The sequence below is a fragment of the Anas acuta genome, chromosome 4 (assembly GCF_963932015.1).
Source record: "Anas acuta chromosome 4, bAnaAcu1.1, whole genome shotgun sequence".
Classification (NCBI taxonomy): Eukaryota; Metazoa; Chordata; class Aves; order Anseriformes; family Anatidae; genus Anas; species Anas acuta.
In genome coordinates, this window is record NC_088982.1 from 29941282 (window position 1) to 29959558 (window position 18277).

At 45.2% G+C, this 18277-nt stretch overlaps 1 protein-coding gene across 3 annotated transcripts; it reads left to right on the forward strand.

Moving 5' to 3' along the window:
* The first annotated feature begins 189 nt into the window (after window positions 1–189).
* EPGN (epithelial mitogen) lies at window positions 190–16841 on the forward strand. Of its 3 annotated transcripts, none has more exons than XM_068680444.1 (5): window positions 190–330; window positions 1821–1910; window positions 5967–6087; window positions 6649–6801; window positions 7104–16841. In XM_068680444.1, the coding sequence occupies exons 1-5, from the start codon at window positions 324–326 to the stop codon at window positions 7156–7158; spliced, it is 426 nt and encodes a 141-aa protein (XP_068536545.1). In that variant the 5' UTR covers window positions 190–323; the 3' UTR covers window positions 7159–16841. The 3 variants fall into 3 exon arrangements, with proteins under 3 accessions (XP_068536545.1, XP_068536544.1, XP_068536543.1); XM_068680443.1 differs by having other exon boundaries at window positions 215–330; window positions 1797–1910; XM_068680442.1 differs by lacking the exon at window positions 190–330 and adding an exon at window positions 1182–1322.
* Window positions 16842–18277: the final 1436 nt, after the last annotated feature.

Consider the following 18277-nt stretch of genomic DNA (forward strand, 5'->3'; position numbering starts at 1 on the left):
GGAGTTATTAGTGCATCTATCAGAAGGTTTTGTGTGGTTTTTGTTTTTTAAATCAGTTGTGGTAAGTTTTTTGTTGCTCAGAGCTCACAGTCAAGAAACCGCAAGTTGGGGTGAAGTTAGCAGTTTTCTTGGGGTTAGAGTCAAGAGTTTTGGGGATGTTGAAGTGACTTTATGTTATTGAACTGTGCCTTTCTGATGATCTCCTCTAGTGTGTGTGGCTGCCTAAGAACCCTTTGGAGGGACCAGTCCTACTTGTTCCAAGGTGCCTGTGACAAAGGAGAGTATTTAGGGCTGTGGAGAGCAGCTTAGTACAAGAACTGTGTATGTCAGGTATGTCTTAAAGACCTACAAATACTTGATGTAAAAACCATGATTGCTCTCATTATGCTACCCACTTCCGTGAAAGGGGAGCGATGCGCTCTCGTGGCTGGATAGAGGCAGCAGGAATGATGGCATGGCCGTGTACAGCCTCCTCTTTCAGCCAGTATTTTCTCTCTCCATTGTTTTCTCTGTGCTCTGCCGGCTCCCACCTGCCACCCTGCACAACCACAGACTCCGCTGGGGCTGGTGCCCTGCCTTGCTTCAGAGGCCTGTGCGCAGGGCAGGCTGAATGCAAAGTGGTTAGCACGCCCCTCCGGCTCCCCAGAACCTGTGATCAAAGGCCTCTTGCTGGCAGTCACTGCTGGAGAACATCAGCCGTTATCTGTGTGTCTGATCGCTTCCTACTCCTTGCACTAGCTGCACTCACAGTTCCTCGTCAGGATAGCAGCGAATTGGGGCACAGTAGGGACTGGGGCAAAACAGGGGCTGGACCCCGCTTCCTGAAATCCATGGCAGCAAGCTGAATGTTGACCATCTGCCTAGAATTATCACAAGGCTTGCATTGCTAAGGGAAAGAAAGAGCACCTTGTTCACAATACATCTTTTTTTTGTTTGTTTTGCTCACTTCTGTTTTTGCTGTATTTCATTGATCTGCTCTGGCACATACCAGGGCTCCTGAAAACTGCATCTTTGCATGCACAATAATGCCCACAGGTAATAGGAAACTAGGGTTTCAAAAGAAAACCTGATCCCATTGCTAGATAATAGTAGTTTCCTAAATAAATGTGTGGTTGCCCCGGGGGCTGAGGTTGTTGCCAGATGCACCTTTTTTTGATTGGCGAGAACAGCAGATGACGCTTCATGGCATATAAGTGCAAGAGAAAACACACGGGAGCACAGATAAGCAGAGCAAACGAGCTACCTGGAAAGAAGAATTGAAAAGGTGCTAAAGCAGCTGCCTGCAATGGCATTTGGAATGCTAATTTATATTTTGCTGAAAGGTAGGTTTGGAGGGGCTTTTCTATGGCATAGTACACCGGGCTTTCTGGAGCAGGAGATCACTCTACCTGAAATAAGCAGTTGGAGTGGAAAACATGCAAAGACGTTGTGAAGCAGCATTGTTTTAGTTAATGTGAACCTCAACAAAGTTTTTAACAGATAAATAATAATTTAGACTTGGAAAAGAGGCTACTTTGTTAAGTAGGCGTAGTATCGTCTGTAGTATATTGCAGGTAGCCTTGTCAGAAGTTACATAGATAATCGAATGGAGATGGATTTTGGATTTCTGCAAATGAGAGGTTTTTTTTCTCTCACAATCATAATAATTATTCCATGACAAAAGGAGGTTTGAGGCAGGAACATTTCACATGAGCTGTTATTACTTTTCTGCATTGCATCAGAATTTGTAATAAGTGGGTAAATGCTTTCTGAATGAAATGAACCTTGAATAGATACGCTGAGTTTTTCTGTTACAGTAAGCATCTATTTGCATTACACAGCAATGGGGGCACTGAGTGAAGAATCGGCTATTACTGTTTCATCCCTCAGCACAGAGTTGTGGAATAACTGGACAAAAAACAACACTGAAGGTATTTGTGTTCCATTCTGTTTTTCTCTATTAATCTGCCACTGAATAGGTTTTATTTTGTTTTATGCTAATAGCTCCTGTAAGGCTCCTGTCAGTTAGACAAAGTTGGGTTTTGAATATATTGTACGTGTGGGATGAGCTACTTTATTCATGGAGCCTTAAAATCCTCTCTGAAATAATGGCTGTCACTCAGCTGTGGTAGGCTCGTTGCTGACCAGCTCAAGAATCACTTATTCAACCCTTTTTATAATTAGGGGAAGGTATTTTGAGGCTATTTGGGATAGATTATCTACACTTTTACTGGTCATTTATGTTAAATAGTGCTTGGTTTCTAGCTATCTTCAGTCTGAGTCTTTATGCACTGAAGTGAGAATGCAGCAAACATAACTTAAAGTGATGCCTCTCATTACGGTTACTCAGTAGTTTTTCTTTGTTGCAGTTTTGCTTTCGGCTATCACAGCTTCCCCAGCCCTTTTCAGAGTGCTAGCGCTCTCTTCACTTTCTTTTCTGACTGAAATGTGAACTCAAGCTATTTACTTGCCAACATCTGAGACCAGAGTGCTGTGTTTATCCTGCAAGCTGCATTCTTGATGTTACTTCAGGTGCTAGTGATGTCATTACTTTTGGAGACCTGTGCGATCTGGAACTGAGGTTTTGGCAGGTCAGTAAAGGAGGAAAGGATTTTAACTGTGATACTTATTAATGTCTTTGTACTTTTAAAAGAACATAAACATGCATACAAATCATTTCTGCTAATTGTAAGTCATCTTGGGATGTCTTGCAAGCTTTTTTTAGTAGATCCATAAGCTTTTTATTTTTCTCATAACAAGTCAAACTGCTGTTCTCTTTTTGTGTCTGTTTTGTCAACGTGGTACAGTTTTATAGACACAAGCACATTCGTACACATGCTGTATGTGTTGGACAGTATTATTTTTGTGTGTATGTGTATATATATGTATATAATACATATGTATATGCACTTGCACACATATCTACATACTTGTAACAGTCAAGGTGGTGTTGATTTTTGACTGCAGTAGTTTGATTTATTAGCCCAGCGTCTGTGGTCTGGCCTAGTGGATGTGTCTGACATGGTTCTTCTAGCGCAGGAGTATAATGAAGTAGCCGTATTTGTTGGGACTCGATACGTACCCTGTATTATTTCTAGCCAGCAGGAGTTATGGGTCATATTTTAGTAAATAAGAGTTGTGTTTACAGGAACACAACCGTGACTGCAGTTGTTCCCTGCTAGTTGCAGTTGTGCAAATCAACTAGGTCCCCGTGCTGTTAGCTGAGAGCGTGTTTTCCTCAGTAATACCACAAATGCCCTTCAAGCACACGTTTGCACAGGTAGTTAAAAGTATATGTAGGCATACCTTATACGCAGCCCTTGATAAATCAGAAAATGTGATTTCTGGCAAGAAGATTGAGAAAGAAATGATTGAAGAGTCACCAGAGAAACTGAATTCCCGGGTAAGAATCACTAGAGGAAACAGAAGTTTTCTGTGGGACTGCAAGTCCTCTGAGGACTGAAGTGCAGCTTGTGGAAAATGACCAATTTCTGCTCGAGGAACAACTCCATCTTCATCCCATTTACAAGACCACGTCCAGTTTCCTGTTGTTATACCTTAGGCAGGCCAGTGTAACCAGTGCTGGCACTGGGAAGCATTAGGCTCTGTGATCAGTCAGAGAAAAAAATGTGTGGAGAGCTTGCAAAGCAGGGACGAACAACTTCAGATGCTCTTTCAACCAAAATGAAACCTTTGTAGTGAAATTTTCAGCCAGAATTTGGGACGGGCTTGGTTTAATGGGGAAAAACGAGGCCCCTTCATTGCCACAAGCCACTTCCTCTGTGTGACTTCAAGGGAGGTCCCGAACCTGGGGCTGACCCCTTCCCTCCCCTTTCTGACGCTCCCGTTCCTCCCTGGCACACCATACCTTGAGGCTGAGCTGTCGTGGTCTTAGTGGCTCACTCTTTTGGTAGCCGGTCTGTCAGTTTTGGCATGCCCGGGCTTCCAGGTTCCTGTCGTTTTTGATTTCATGTCGGATCTTGCCAAGTGTATCTGCAGGAATGACTCAGTGGTAGGCAGCTGTCGGGTGCTTACACAGCATGCTTTTCTTTCCTCACATGACTTGAAAGGGCACATGGATGTGTTTGTTCAACAGCTCGTTTAGTATCTAGGTGGATAATGTGATATGAATTAGCATAATGCTCTGGGATGGGTTAGAAAATCTTTCTTTTTGTTTTCGAGACTCATCATTCTTGTAAAGGTAATCATTTGTACTTTTGCAATGTCAGAATAATTAGCACTTGGGATTTGCGTGCATACACTTCAGATGGGATCTTGCAACCCACACAGGACAAAGCTCTCGCTCCTGAAGTGAGGGAGGGCAGGCTCGCTCGCTTGTGGCCTGTGTTACAAGACGTTTGTCTTGAGCGCTTTCCAGGCAGGCTTCTGTTCAGGGCTGACCTTGGTTTCTGATGACAGTGCTGACTTCGGTACTCCGGGGCAGTGTCTGTGTGCACTAAACAAACTTTCTTCCAGGAGTCGCTGGATGGAAGGCTGCCATCTCTCGGCAAAGGTGGTGTAAATCAGGAGGGATGCTTTGGCAACCTAGCAGTGGGAGCGTGAAGCTCACCACTGAGTGCTGCTGCATGCGGGGCTGACCTGGGAGATGTTTCAGGCCCTCTCTGCTGCGCTGCAGTGTGCTGTACAGACAGGGCCTGAGCTCGGGCATCTCCCGCAGTGCACACGTGTTGTCTGTCGCTGGATTACTAGGCCAAAAATATGCAGCTGGTAATACAGCTTCTGGCCTTGCATTTGTAGCTTCAGGACTTCTTTCTCCACAAATCACTGAGAGGCACTTGTGAGTCTTTGTTTTACTTTTTACAAGACTAGGAAACGTGCTGGAAACGTGCTGTTTTCTCAGCCCAAAGAATTATGTTTTAAATGAAGACATGCTTTTCCTTCTCCTCTGTAACTTTGCCTGAGAAAGAAGAAATCCCTCTGCTCTTTTTCGAGAAGACTTGAATCATCCCTTGTTCTGTAGAAACCTCTCCATAAGCTGAAAGTCTGATTTCTCTGTAAGATGTTAGGGGGCACTATTTTCAAAGCAGTGTTGCTCAATCTGAGTGCATGAGTGGATTCCTGCTGTGAAACGACTCACACTGAACTTGGCTCAGAAAATGGGGGGAATTGGTGGTGTTAGTCCTGAATCTGATAATTGTTTCGTCAGTATAAGCTTTCTAAACCTTGATTCAGCACTTAGTCTGAAAGGAGGCTTTCTGCTTGCTGCACCGTTGGTTAGTCACTGAGCAGACCTGGTCACCTTGTCACCTTCCCACCTGATTGTGTGTTTCTTGTGGTCCTAATGGAAAGCTGCTGTTGATGTAGGCTCAGTGAGCAAATAAATAATCTTCAGTCATCTTAGAACTGTCCCCTCAGATAGTAACACACTGGACATCCCACCCCACTAGAGATTGCTGTAAATTGGGTCGAGAGACCAGTTCAAACTGACTTTGAGCCTTCTTTCTGTTTGCTGCAGCCCTTTTCTTGTGACAAATTGATAAATCCATAACTGGACACTCTGCTAACAGGAGACCATGGAGAACAGATCGAGGGAGCAATCCCGCCATTCCTCGCTTAATTGTAGCTGCAGCACGGACAGACAGGAGTGCAGTAATTTGTCTTGTGATTGGAGGAAAAGGAAAAAAGAATCCATCGTTTGAATTCAGACTGGGAAGCATACTAAGAATAATTCAGTGCTCTCATTGTACCCATAGCCCCCTGAGCAAATATTCCATCATCATTTTTCTACGCACTCCTCAAGAGCAAGTAATTTACTGGCAGTTTGTTCTTCTTCCAAAGTCAAGCTGGTGGATCTTAGAAGCTTGTTCTGATAGCAGCGTTTGTCAAGAGACCTATCCCAGTGAATCTGTATATTAGGTGTCTTTCTGCAGGAGCTGTCTGTTCCTCTTGAGTTGTGAAAATATTTTTGAATTATTCGATTTATATATTTTTTTCCAAATATAACACGGCTTTTTCCCCTTTGACAGTAGAGTACACAGAGCAGCCGAGGCTCTTGAAGCTTATGCAGACCTGTCTGGAAGAACACCACAGCTATTGTATTAATGGACTCTGCGCTTTCCACAGTGAGCTGAGGAAACCCATCTGCAAGTAAATAACACTGTTGATAAGTACTCTTCTTCTAGAATTAGCCTTGTTTCTTTTTCTGCTATGCTTTATTGTTGTAATGTAACCAATTTCCAGCAGAGCACAACTTTCAAGTGGCATCGAAGTATCTGCAGGCTTAAAGCTTGGCGCAGTCTTGGATGCTGTGCTGGCTCAGGACTGATGACAAAGCAATAATGCTGTGCTGTTACAATACTAAGGAAGAAAGAGGGAGAATTAACTCTCTAGATCCACAGCCTCGGTGGCATCTTAGATCAGAACTATCGCCATAGTTAAAGAATGTTCACAGCAGGCGCAGCAAAGGGGACAGGATATTTTAGGATGTCAGCTCCAACTCCATTACTGTACAGCTGCTTACATAACCTAGATAGACTGGGACAACTGGTGGTCTTGTTGAAGAGGTTCTGACTGAGTCCCAGATTCAGTCTATCCTAGTTTAGACTTGTTCTAAATTGTTTAAAACTACTCAAAACTAACATGTGTTTCTGCAGTACGAAGTCTAAGATATTCTGAGTAATTTTTACACGGTGTATATTTAATTTGTAGGTGCCTTGCAGGTTATAATGGAGAGAGGTGTGAACATTTAACACTAAATTCCTATGCACATAATTCTTACGAACGCTACATTGCTGTGGGAATTGGTGTAGGGATACTGACAAGTGGGATACTTGCCATCATCTACTGCTACGTAAGAAAGAGGTATGGGAGACGTGTAACCTTCTCATTCTGTTCAACTGAATTACAGTGTGGGGGGGAAAGCTGTGCAGAGTTTTGACAAGGGCATTGGGAGCGTGTTTTTGCATTTGTTGTGTGATCTTAAAGGAGCTGACGCTCAATATTTCTGCTTTCTCATCTGCCGGTTGTATAACATGGTGCAGCTTTGCTAAAAGTGGGTTTTGTTGGGTCTACTTAAATGAATTGAGCAATTACATCTAGTTCTGTTCAGACTACAGGGGTTTTACAGGTGTATGATTAAAACAACACAACCTTTTCCATTTTAGATGCAGGAAATTGAAATCGCCCTACAAAGTCTGCACAGGAGAGACGGCGTTGTGAAGACGTGGCGCTGGGACACTTAGCAATCTGCCTGTAGGCAAGAGGCTGTTCTGTTTGGAGGGCCACCCCCCACCATCTAGCAGGTACCCCAGCCTCGCTGACGAGGTGAAATGAAGGGAGTGACGGAGCGAGTGTGTAAACGGAACTGCTGCAGAACTGCTGGGCTCCATTCACTTTTGAAGAAAGACTTGATATTTCTAGTGAAGGCTGCTAGATTAGCAGGTCAGAACAGCAAGGGATACTTGCAGCCTTCTCAGCGCTCTCCTGCGGTTCATATTTGTCCAGGAGAGGACTGAGTCATTATATCTAGTTTTTGGTCATTTCAAGCCCTAGTACAGTGTTCTGCTCTGGTCTTTCCTGTCTTTTTTTTTTCTCCTTCCCTGAAACAACCTGTTTCACAATGGAATTGTTTTCTGAACATCATGTGCTGATGAGAAGCCATCTGGATTCTGCTTCTATTGCCGTATGGGACAAAATCATCAAGTGCTTTGGACTGAGGAAAATACATTGTTCTCGGAGACTTAGTAAAATCTGGAATAACAGGTATGCAATTTCTGGAAAATCAGACTATGACACCTTGGGACACAGCAAGTTCTTAACGTTTTTGACGACAGAAGGAATTCAACATCTTTCTTGAAATGGATTATGGAGTGTGCTTGTGACAAAGAACACAAGTTTTCCTAAACATCATATAGCAGCTCATCACATTGCTGAAACTTAATGCAAAACATTGCTTTGCTGCACGGTGATTTCAGAGCAAGACTCCAGCTGCTACAGAATCTGGAATTTTGTTATGCAACTTAGCATAGCTTTGCCAAGGAAGCATATTCATTTTACTCCTTGTGCACATCCGGTGCACAATGTGACCACTCAGATAAAAAAGAAATGGCCACAGGGATTTTGTTTCGTCCTGGCCAGACAGATTATTACCAGGTGCTTGTTTTCCTTCATCTTTCCTACAAAGAAATGCGAAGGCCGGAGGATTTTGGTCAAGAAGAGACTGAGTTGGTTGTAAGGATGGTGGCACTAATTGTGACTTCTCACTGACATTTGGAGGATTTGCCAGTGCCGATGAGACTGGAGATGTCTCCCAGAGATTTTTCATTTCAGCTGTTGCACATTGTAGACAAATTTGCTGTGCTTAGTCATCTACAAGGAAAAGGCAGATAGGTACCTCAACAATCTTTGGGATTTTTGTGGAATAATGCAGGCTCCTAAATTGCTGTGCGTTGCTGAGAGGTTCAATTTCTTTGTTATGCAAGTTCATTTTTACCAGAGGATGGTTGTCATTTGTTTTTTGTTTAAAATAATAATAATAATAAGCTGTGTATTTGTGAGACTACAATGGTAATGCTGAAGTGTGTATGGAAGGCTGGATTTTGAGGAGGTAAATGCACACTGAGCACTTGAGTGTTCAGAAGTTCAGTGGGCTCCTCACATGGGGGATCCTGGTCAGTAACTGAGTCGTCTCAGCTCTTGATTTCATACAAAAAAAAAAAAAAAAAGGAAAACAAAAAAACCTCACAGCACATCACCCTGACTGGACATGATTTTGAAGTCAGCTTTCAGTTGTTGCCCTGTTTTCTGTGTCACCTGTATGTAGTGAGAGAGCAATCAGATGTTAATGCCTGTGCAAATGCACTTAGGCATGCAAAAAACACCCTTCACCCCTTGCACACACACACTGTACAAAGGCTGAACTGAAGTACCTGTTAAAAACTGCACGTCATCAGGAAAACACAGGTTAAAGATCTTCCTTGTATCTCTGAGAAAATTTTAATCGCTGGACAGGCCAAAAAGAGGAAAAGCTGCAAAGCATTTGTCATGCAAATTAATCTTTTCCAGTGTCTCTTCCCACACACACCTTGCAAGTGTTGTGTTCGCTTGTAGAAAAAAAATCTTTCTGCATCAAGAAGTCTGTCATGGAGCAGCCATTCACAGGAGCACAACTTTTTTAGTGCATATATGCAGCTGCTTGAGGAGTTTTCAAGGCAGGAGTTTGAACAGCTGGAATTTCTTTTGTCCTAAAGAGCTGTCAACAAAGAGATGGATTTGTGTGTGTGTGTTTTAACCATTTGTGAATCCACTCACTGATGTTCTTCACTATCTGGTGGCCAAATGGGTGCGCTGCAGGTCATCGAAGTGCTTCTTGAAAAGTATTTATTCAAAACAGAGATACTCTGTACCTAGAGAAACGCACACTGATATTTTTTTATGTTTAGCTAGAACATGGATGCCAGCTGAAAAGGGAGATTATTTCAAGGCCCCAGTTTGGCAGGAAACTTTTTCTAGTTTGCTTTCAGGACCAAGGTAGCTCTGTGAGGGCTGCCTGCGAAATTTTGCAGGGGTTTTGTGCTAATGGAAGAAAAGCTCCAGAGTGAAATACCAGATGAGTCCATGGCATGCAAAATAAAACTTGGTCTAAGCGCGGGGAGAGTAAAATGGAAAGACAGATGGAAGAAGGAAGAGAAAGGAGGTCTTTGCTTTATTTTTTTTTTCTTTTTCCATTTGGTAGTGAGGCTTCCAGATGTGGGTTCCTCACCACTTGGGTGCCAAATCCTTTGTGCCAAAGCATGATGTGGGAGCAGGCTGCCAGCTCCTCAAACATCCCAGCTTGGTGGCACCAGCACAGATGACTGTTCTCTCTGTCAGCCTGCACAGTGTTTACGGGCTGTAGCCCGTTTGGGAGAAGAGCCTTGTCATTGCTGTTCTAAGGGATTTCATCAGGCCCAAGCTGTGTTTGAGGCATCCCTGCAGGAATGAATCATTCAGCTGTTTGATGCAGTGACCCTGCTGAGGAAGTCTGTGCTGCCTCAGATTGCTTCGTGGAGTCAGCTGTGCTGAGCCCTGCCTTGATAAGTGACAGGTGCTACTGGGCTAGTATTGTCTGTTGCTGCTTACAGTGCTGAATTTCCTGCAGAACTGGCCCGTCAGAGGATCGGGATCGTCTTTCCTGTCTCATTTATCAGGCTCAGACTCTTTCTGTAATGGCATAATTAACAGAGCTGTGAGCTTCTCTTTCCTATTAGCTGCACGTGCCAAAAACACTGCCATTTCGGGAGGAGACCCTGTGCTTGTGTGGCTTCTGGGTACCCCTGCATCAGGCGTAGTGGGGGCACCAGCTCAGCAGGGAGGGGAGAGAGATGCTAAAGACTGGGACCTGCCTTTGCAAAGGATGAAGCATTGCCTTGCATGCGATCCTGGCTGCTGGAACCACACCACAGTGCCTCACAGTGCATCACTTGAGCCTAGCTGTCCATACGCAACCAAACCCTCTCCCTACTTTGCAGCAATCCTCTCTCAACATCTGGGTGCACTTTGTCACTAATGCTTGGCTGGGACTTGAGCTCCTCCCCAGCATCTGACACCCGTTTTCTTCTGAAGTACCTGGGTAGCCCGCAGTGTACCTGCTGGCAGCAAGGCCCATTTAAAATGCTGGGATGCAAGCCTGTGGAAAAGATGAATGTCCTGGCAAAATACTTCTCTTAATCTTGGAAGGAAGCATATTGCTGGCTGACAGTCAGTGCACAAAGTGTCCCTGTGGGCACTGAAAACTGTCCCACCTTCCTGACGGGGTGTGCTGCTGTTTCCCAGCAGTGCCCAAGATCACCCATGAGTGCATCAGCAGCCTGAGCAGGGGGCATGCAAGCAGCCAGGCCACTGGCCCAACTCGTCTCATAGCCAGTCAGCAACAGCAGGCAGTGCCAGAGGCTCCCGGAGCTAGTCTGAGAGATGTGGTGGCAGGCAGGCAGGTAGGAGAGTTTTCCCTCAGAGAAGGTTTTCTCTTATTGTTGATAACTGAGAACAGGGTTTGGATGATAATACAGCAGTGTGTCTGATCCTTCTCACATACAATGGAAGAACAGCTTCTTCTAGTGTGTAGTAAAAGAAAAAAAAAAAGATTTGTGTTTATGTGGCTGGCAAAAGGCTTCCTTGGGCATCATTTGAGCCATAAATGCTGGGTTATGTCCTAGGAACTAGAGGTGAAGTGCTAGCAGTTCTCTATTTCAGGCAAAAACAATCACATAGCTCAGCATAACTTCCTGACTTTTTAGTTCTTAACACTAGTTCTGTTTTATTTAATTTCTGGTCCATGTAATGTGCTGTGGTTGGAAAAGCATCCCTCAAAGAGAAAGCCAATTTGGCAAAATAATGAATTTAATAATTATGTTAGGAATAGTTGCAATGACCTCTGTAACTTAATGGATTTGACTTCACAGCATCTACGTGAAGCAGATCAGTGCTTTGAGGATGATGTGCTGTGGAAACTGAGACGAGGACGGACTAACTTCACGTGAGTGAGAGGCATCAGGGCAGCGAATCCAGACTCCTCGGAGCCTCTTGTGCTGTAGCCAATAGGTCATGTTTTTGCTCCTTTTAGTGCTCTTAAGAAATGGTTATCACATTGATGGATAATGCACTAGTAGTTTTCAGAGAGGGAAAAGAAGGGAATTCTAGGTAAGATGAAAGTTCAAAGGCAAGAACAAGAGTTCCTTCTTGAATATTCATTTGAGCTCTGGGTGGTGTATGACATGAGGACAAGGTTTTTGTTTGAGAAGTATGACAACAAACCAGTACTTGGGAGGGGAGGGAAAAAAAGGCAATTCACATGTGCAAGTAAATGATCAGCAGGTTGTATGCGGTTAGCTCCAACCCATTGTGTGCAGGGTTTGTGGAAGTCCTGCTCATTTCAGGAGCTCCTGGCCAGGAACAGAACAATTTCAGGGCAGCCTTGAGAAAAGTGAACATGACAAACTAGGAGGGGGGAGAATGTACTGGTTATTGTTTACATTTCAAGGTGTTGGGTGGCTCAAAGGCACGAGAGAGCAAATTGGCCTGACGACTGAGAGACTGAAAGTGCTGTCTGCACAGCTCAGTGCTTTGGTCACTGCGTTTGTAGAGCTCTGATGGCATCTGCAGTGACGTGTGGCTGCTCGTGCACATCACGTCCTTCGCCTGGCTCTGGAGAGGGAAGCACCTGTAGAGGTCCCTATTGTACTATAAATCCAGGAAATCACTCAGGATGCCTTTACGACCCAGTTAACAAACAAACAGAAAAGCGCAGCTACTCATTAAAAGCTCAGTGTAAGTAGTCATTAATTATCATGACAGCAATAAAATCTTGTACTATGACTAGGCTCTGGGCTGCTCCTACTCTCGCTGAAGTGAGTGTGAGCAAGAGCAGGCTCTGAGAAGCAGCTCTCAGCGAGCTGAAGGAGGTGTCGCAGCACAGCTGCTGCTGCTGGTTTGTGCCTCCTCTGGAGGAGGACCCATGAAATGAGAGGAAACAGAGGCACGGGGAGGCCAAGTCACTTGATCTAAATCCCAGAAAACAAGATGGGTGTATAGACCCTGGGCCTTTGGGCCCTTACACAGCCTACGTAATGGCTTTTTCTCCCATTTGCAGCCCAATATTTTGTTTTTATTAAGAAAGAGCAGAGGTATGAGGCCTGGCAAGAGACCCTGAAAGAGACCCCGAGGCAGGGTAGCCATTCAGTAGGCATCTTATTAATAAAGGATGGAAATCTGTAGCACCTACGATCATGTTTTCATGGTCTCACATCTAAATCTTTTCTTTTCTTCCTTTCTGGGGCTTCAATTTGATAAATGTTCACATAGAAGAGAAAGGCACAATGTAGGCAGTAAGTGACACAGAAAAATACAAATATAATGCTCTCCATCATGGGATTTTTCCATATAGCTCATGGATTATGGGTTATGGTCTGTGTCCTGCTCTTACATCCCTGTAGAAGCAACAGGTCACATAACCACACTGAGGCTGTTGTATAGCTGGTCCAATTGATTGTTAGTTTGATGGAGTTGGACAAATTAAAATTTTAATCTTAAAAATATGAGAAATTCCCAAGCTAGGGTAAAAGCTTGTCTTCTCTAACAGTTCAAGATGAGCTGAACGTGGGACTTGAGGCATGTCTTGCCAAGCCACATTTTGGGAGATGCCCATCCAATTTTTTTCCCCATTTAGGCAATCAGGACTCCTGCGAAATTGGCAGGTAGTTCTGGGATCGGTTTTCCAACTCAGAAGTCAGAGGTATCCAGATGGCACGTTTGGGTTCTGTATCTGACAGTGACTCACTTAAACACAGAATTTTAATGAAATCTTCGTGTTGAGTTTATCTGGTGCAGGTTTGCAAACAGGTTGCCTAACAACAGTTCCATTTTGACACTCTTATTTAAACAGTACTTTGTCCTTTAACAGGCAGATGCACAGCTAGGTGGTTCTTTGAGTACTAGAAATTGAAATGTGGCTGTGGTTCCTGGCCATGACTGACCCAAAATACCGTGTGGTGGCTTTGTCATTGGCCAAGGAGAGACAGATGATGGGGAGCCAGGCTGAGGCAGCTGTGAGAAGGCTTCCCAGGCACAGCACGTCCAGGAGCCTGGTGCTGAGTGCACCCCTTATGCTGTGCAGGGGCTGCAGACCTCCTGGGAGCACTGTTTCTGTTTGCAAATTGATCTGTCTTCAGCTTCCCAAGGCAAGGAGCCACAATGTGACCCAGGGTTGGGAGTGGTACAGCTCGTCACTGTCACTTTACGACATATGCTCTGCTCTTTGCTACTTTGAATTATTTTATAGTGGTGTTCTGTCATCGTTTTTGCTATGGCAGGCGAAGAAAAAGCCAAGAACTCTTCCTCTGTCTTCTCTGTGCAGGACTCCAGCACAAAGATGCCTCCTGGTAGCTCCTGCTGAGAAATAGCACAGCCAGGGTTGAGACACAAGAAGATAGGGCCGTGCTTTGCAAGAGCATCTGACTAACCTGAGCAAAGCTAATTTGTTTGACATCATTTCTGTACGTAAGACTAAGTCTGTTTGTGTCCCATTGTTACGGCAAATCCCATGATGAGCTGCGTTTTATTGACTTCTGCTGGCCGTTTGACGGAGCCCCAGCGGCAGATGTGAATAGGAGCGCTGTTCCAGGAAGCTGTCTAATAGATACTCCTTGGGATTTGGAAGGTTGCAGGGCAACCGGTAGGCCTGGCAGGTAGCTGCAACAGCTTTACGTAACAGGGAGGACCCAGGAGCTTTCAGGGCATCCCTGCCCTGCGAGCCAACCAGCCCAGCAGCCACCCCACAGGGCGGTGAGGCATCTAAGATGAGGCACTGGCAGGCAGAGGACAGTGTGGGGACCGTGATTTTATGGGGCCATGCCACATGGCCAGAACATGCAGATTTTGACCTAAGTGTTTGTGTCTTTGCCCTCTCTTCAAGACTATATGCACATGCTTATGCCTATTTGGTGGAGGGATGTTGCTGAGACAGCAAAACACGAGGAGGGGCCCCTCAGGTGGCCTCATCTGCACTTGTGCTTTGTGGCAGCTCTTAGCATCTTAGACATTGGGTCTTGGCAGCTCTGGCACAGAATGTGGGCATAGCGGGAGAACTGCTGGGAAGGATGGTGGTTATGCTGTGTGATTTTCCAGCAAGGAAAATAAGTGGGTGCAGAGTTACTGGATGACTGACTAACTGCCGTGTGACAGGGCCTCATCCTTCTGTTCAATTCAAGATCAGACCTGGGTCCGCATGGGAGCAAATGCTGGGATACCTGAAGGTTGTAGCAGGTAGAGTGGTGGCTGTGAAAACAATCCAGTAGGAATTTGTGCTAATTTCTCTTGCTGCCTTGGTGGCAAGGGGCAGAACTGTGAACTTGAAGATGGGCATGAACTTGAAGACAAAGGCTGATGAACCCGTGAAGCTTGTAATTTCCAGCCTGATCCTGTAAAACAAGTCAGAAGAAGCAGGATTGAGCATTACAAGGCAAAACTAAGTTCAAAACCCAGAATGACCACTGGAAAGAGCTGACCAGTTGCACAGAGAGTGGTAAGACCCGTGGAAGGGTGCAGGAGATGCCTGTCTCACTGCTGTGGCTTCTGCTTCAGCTGTGTCCTGGTTTCCCACTTAGGACCGTACAGCCCCTACACAACGGTGAACTCGTGCGGCTTGGCTTAGATTGCTTAAAAGAGCAGCTCTGAAGTATCCCTGCTGGACATGCAGCCCCTGTTAAATGAATGCAGACCCCAGCAGTTGAGCTGGGTTTTGTAGTTGCATATGGATTGGTGATCAGACAACCTGACTGAACCAAGACAGGGATTTTGTTAATCCAAGCCCTCCAGAATGTGAGTCCTTTTACAGCAGTGCCTGGGAGCTCACTGCCCTCCCACAACTGGCTGTCATTGTCATGAGGACTGGTGTGTGTCCAGCAGCTGGGGGTTAAAGCTCAGCCTTTCCTCCTTTTCCAGGTAAAAGTGATGTTGCAGATCTGCCTGCTGCTCTCAGAGCAGCACCGGCTCAGGCTGTCCTGGTTTACCAGAATGAACCAGCACACAAATGCAGTGTGGCTCCCGAGGAGCTGAAAGACTGGAAATTCTCTTGCCCTTTCCCCTCGCCTCGTTAATACTTCTCTTGACTTTTTTTGGTGGCACGTTCATTGCTTCTCAAGTGCAAATATGTTTGTGAGGTCTCCTCCCTCAGGCACATCTCAGCCATCTGAATGCCTTCCTCCATCACTAACTGCTTTTCCCATCAAGATTACAGCAGCAAAAAATGTTCTCTATGGGCTGGGTGCTCCCCTATGCATGAAAAATGTGTGCAGGAGCCAAGAAACACCAGGAGTTTCTTCCTGATTGTTCCAAATAAGAACGGGGAGTGACGCAGGCGAAGGGCATGACCTTACAGAGACACACGCGCGCGTGCTTTGAGATCTGCACAGAAATGGTCGTGACCTCAGCAAAACCTTAGAGGATTTAGGGGAAGTTGGACTGGGTTGTGTGGCCTCGGACATTCCCCTCCAACCCTTTCTTCTTTTCCAGCATGGTTCCTTACAGGCCAAGGTTTCCTGGCCTTCCCAGTGCAGGTGTCCCCTCCTTCCACCATCAGCAAGTGCTGTGGTGCAGGAGGAAATCCCCTGGGTTTATTCTGTGTGGAGGCCTCCAACGGGTTGTAGAGCAGAGGTGCCAAGGAGCGTTTCTGCCCGGGTTCTGAGCAATGCCAAGGGCTGGGCCAGGCCCCCAAAGAGAAGAAAGTCCGCGAGCTTTCACAGGGTTGGGAGGAGAGATGGAGCCTGCCATTCTTGCTTTCCCCTCCTGTTATTCAGGGCAAGTTTGCACTGGTTTGACCTCTCCGTTCATCTAGGCAGAGGACAGATATCCCGGTGTGGGATCCCGCTGTAAACTGGTCCAGCACATTCTTGTATTTCAGGTGCCACTTTCAAACTACAACCTGGAAAGTCTTAAAAGAGGTATTTAGGATGATTCCGCAAAGGGTTAGTTTGATTGCTTTTTAGACCATTAAGTGTTTGTGAAATGCAGCCATTTAATGTCTTAACACGAGGATTTTTAAGAGAATTAAAAGGGATCTGGGATTTTCCCAATTAGCTCTGGCCTGACTCCAAGACCTGCCGCGGGCTGTAGTAAAACCCCTGTTGATTTCAGTGGGTATGGAATTAGTGTTTGGGTGTTTAGGCATTTTTAGGCTTTTGATTGCCATGGGCACTCAATTACTTAAATTTCTTAAAATGTACTTTTTAATATTTATATTACTAGGGAGTTCCGTGGGATGTAAGAGGAGCAGGATGAGAGATGCAGGCCACCATGCTATGCAGTAACAGCAACTCATAAATGTAAGCATGCTCTGAATACTATTGGAAGGTTAAAAACCCCTGGGTGGGGGACAAAACTTGAGTATTTTTCTAAATACAGGACAATTTGGACAGAGCCTGTGGAAGTCCTGGTCATTTTTCCATCAACTTCATGAGGCTTATGAACAGCCTTCTGGTTGCTGTAACACAGGAGAATCTGGGAGCATCTCTTGTATTTGTGCCAGTTCTTCCTCTCCTGTTCTGCAGATGAAATTGTACCAGAATTAGCACAGCTGGCTTTGAGGGGTGACTTGTGAAATTACACCTGGCAGTGGTGGGAATTAGCCTTTGTGTGGTTCTGTAGGATTTTCTTTTTACCAGCTTTTAAAGCCTGGCATAGGACTTCAGAACAGTGTGTGCACTACCTGCAATGCAAGTGAATTCTAGCTTTTCTCCTCTGTGCTGTGGCTGTTTCAAAAGAAAATATGACACAGATAGGAGCCAAATTCCCTTTGTCATCAAACATTTGAATCCCTTAAAGACTGTGCATTGTTTCCTGTTACTTGCTGTTCGCTCAGCACACTAGCTCTCTGCTGCCACGTACACAATTTCTCTTATGCCAAATAACATTTTCTGTGCTCAGTGTCTAGCAGACATGGAAATAAGTAGTGAAATGTTCACCCATGCACCCTGAATGTACAATAGAAAACTTCAGATTTTAATGTACAGGATGTACCTTGTGCTGCTGCCAAGCTCGGGCTCTGACTTAGATCCCAAGGATTTTGGTAATGTTGTTGAGCAGCAAGTTTGTCTTTTGTTTCTCATAAAAATATCTTGGTTAACCTAGAACTCAGGTTCACACAGATCAGTACATGTGCAGAAAGCCCTGCGGAAAACATACCATTATCCTCGAAGGAACTTGGGTAGAAAACAACACAAACCCATCTCCATCCCGAGCCTCATGTGAGAGTGCTGTGTGGGGTTCTGCTGCGGTGTGGTGGCAGATCTGTGTCACTGGACCCAGCCAGGCCCTGTGGATGAGACCCCAAAAGTCTTATACATGAGTTAGTCTGGTTACTGCTGTTGGCTGTGGGGGATAGCGGGCCAGGCCAGCGCAGAAGCTCTGCACTCATATGTGTACCAGTAGCAGTACGAGATGAAAGGGAACATAGCACTGAGGCCTGGTAGCACAGCACAGTGGGGCACAGGGAGCTGTATATCCCAGGGTGTGTGGAAAAGTTCTGGGGTTCGGATGGAAGAGCTTTCAGAGACTCCATCTGATGAATGATTTCCAGTTAATAGCTACTGGCTGCAAAGGTAAATCCTCCTCTGTTTCCAGCCAGAGCAAAAGTTAGTGATACAGAGATTTTTTCATGTTCTACACTAGATCTTGAGTCCAGGCCTTTCCACAAATCAAATTCCCCAAGGATTATGGTCTTAAGCTGTATGCAAAATGATTTTCTTATACAAATAAGACAGCATTACAGTTCATATGCATTAATGCAGGTCACTCTCAGACCAAGGTT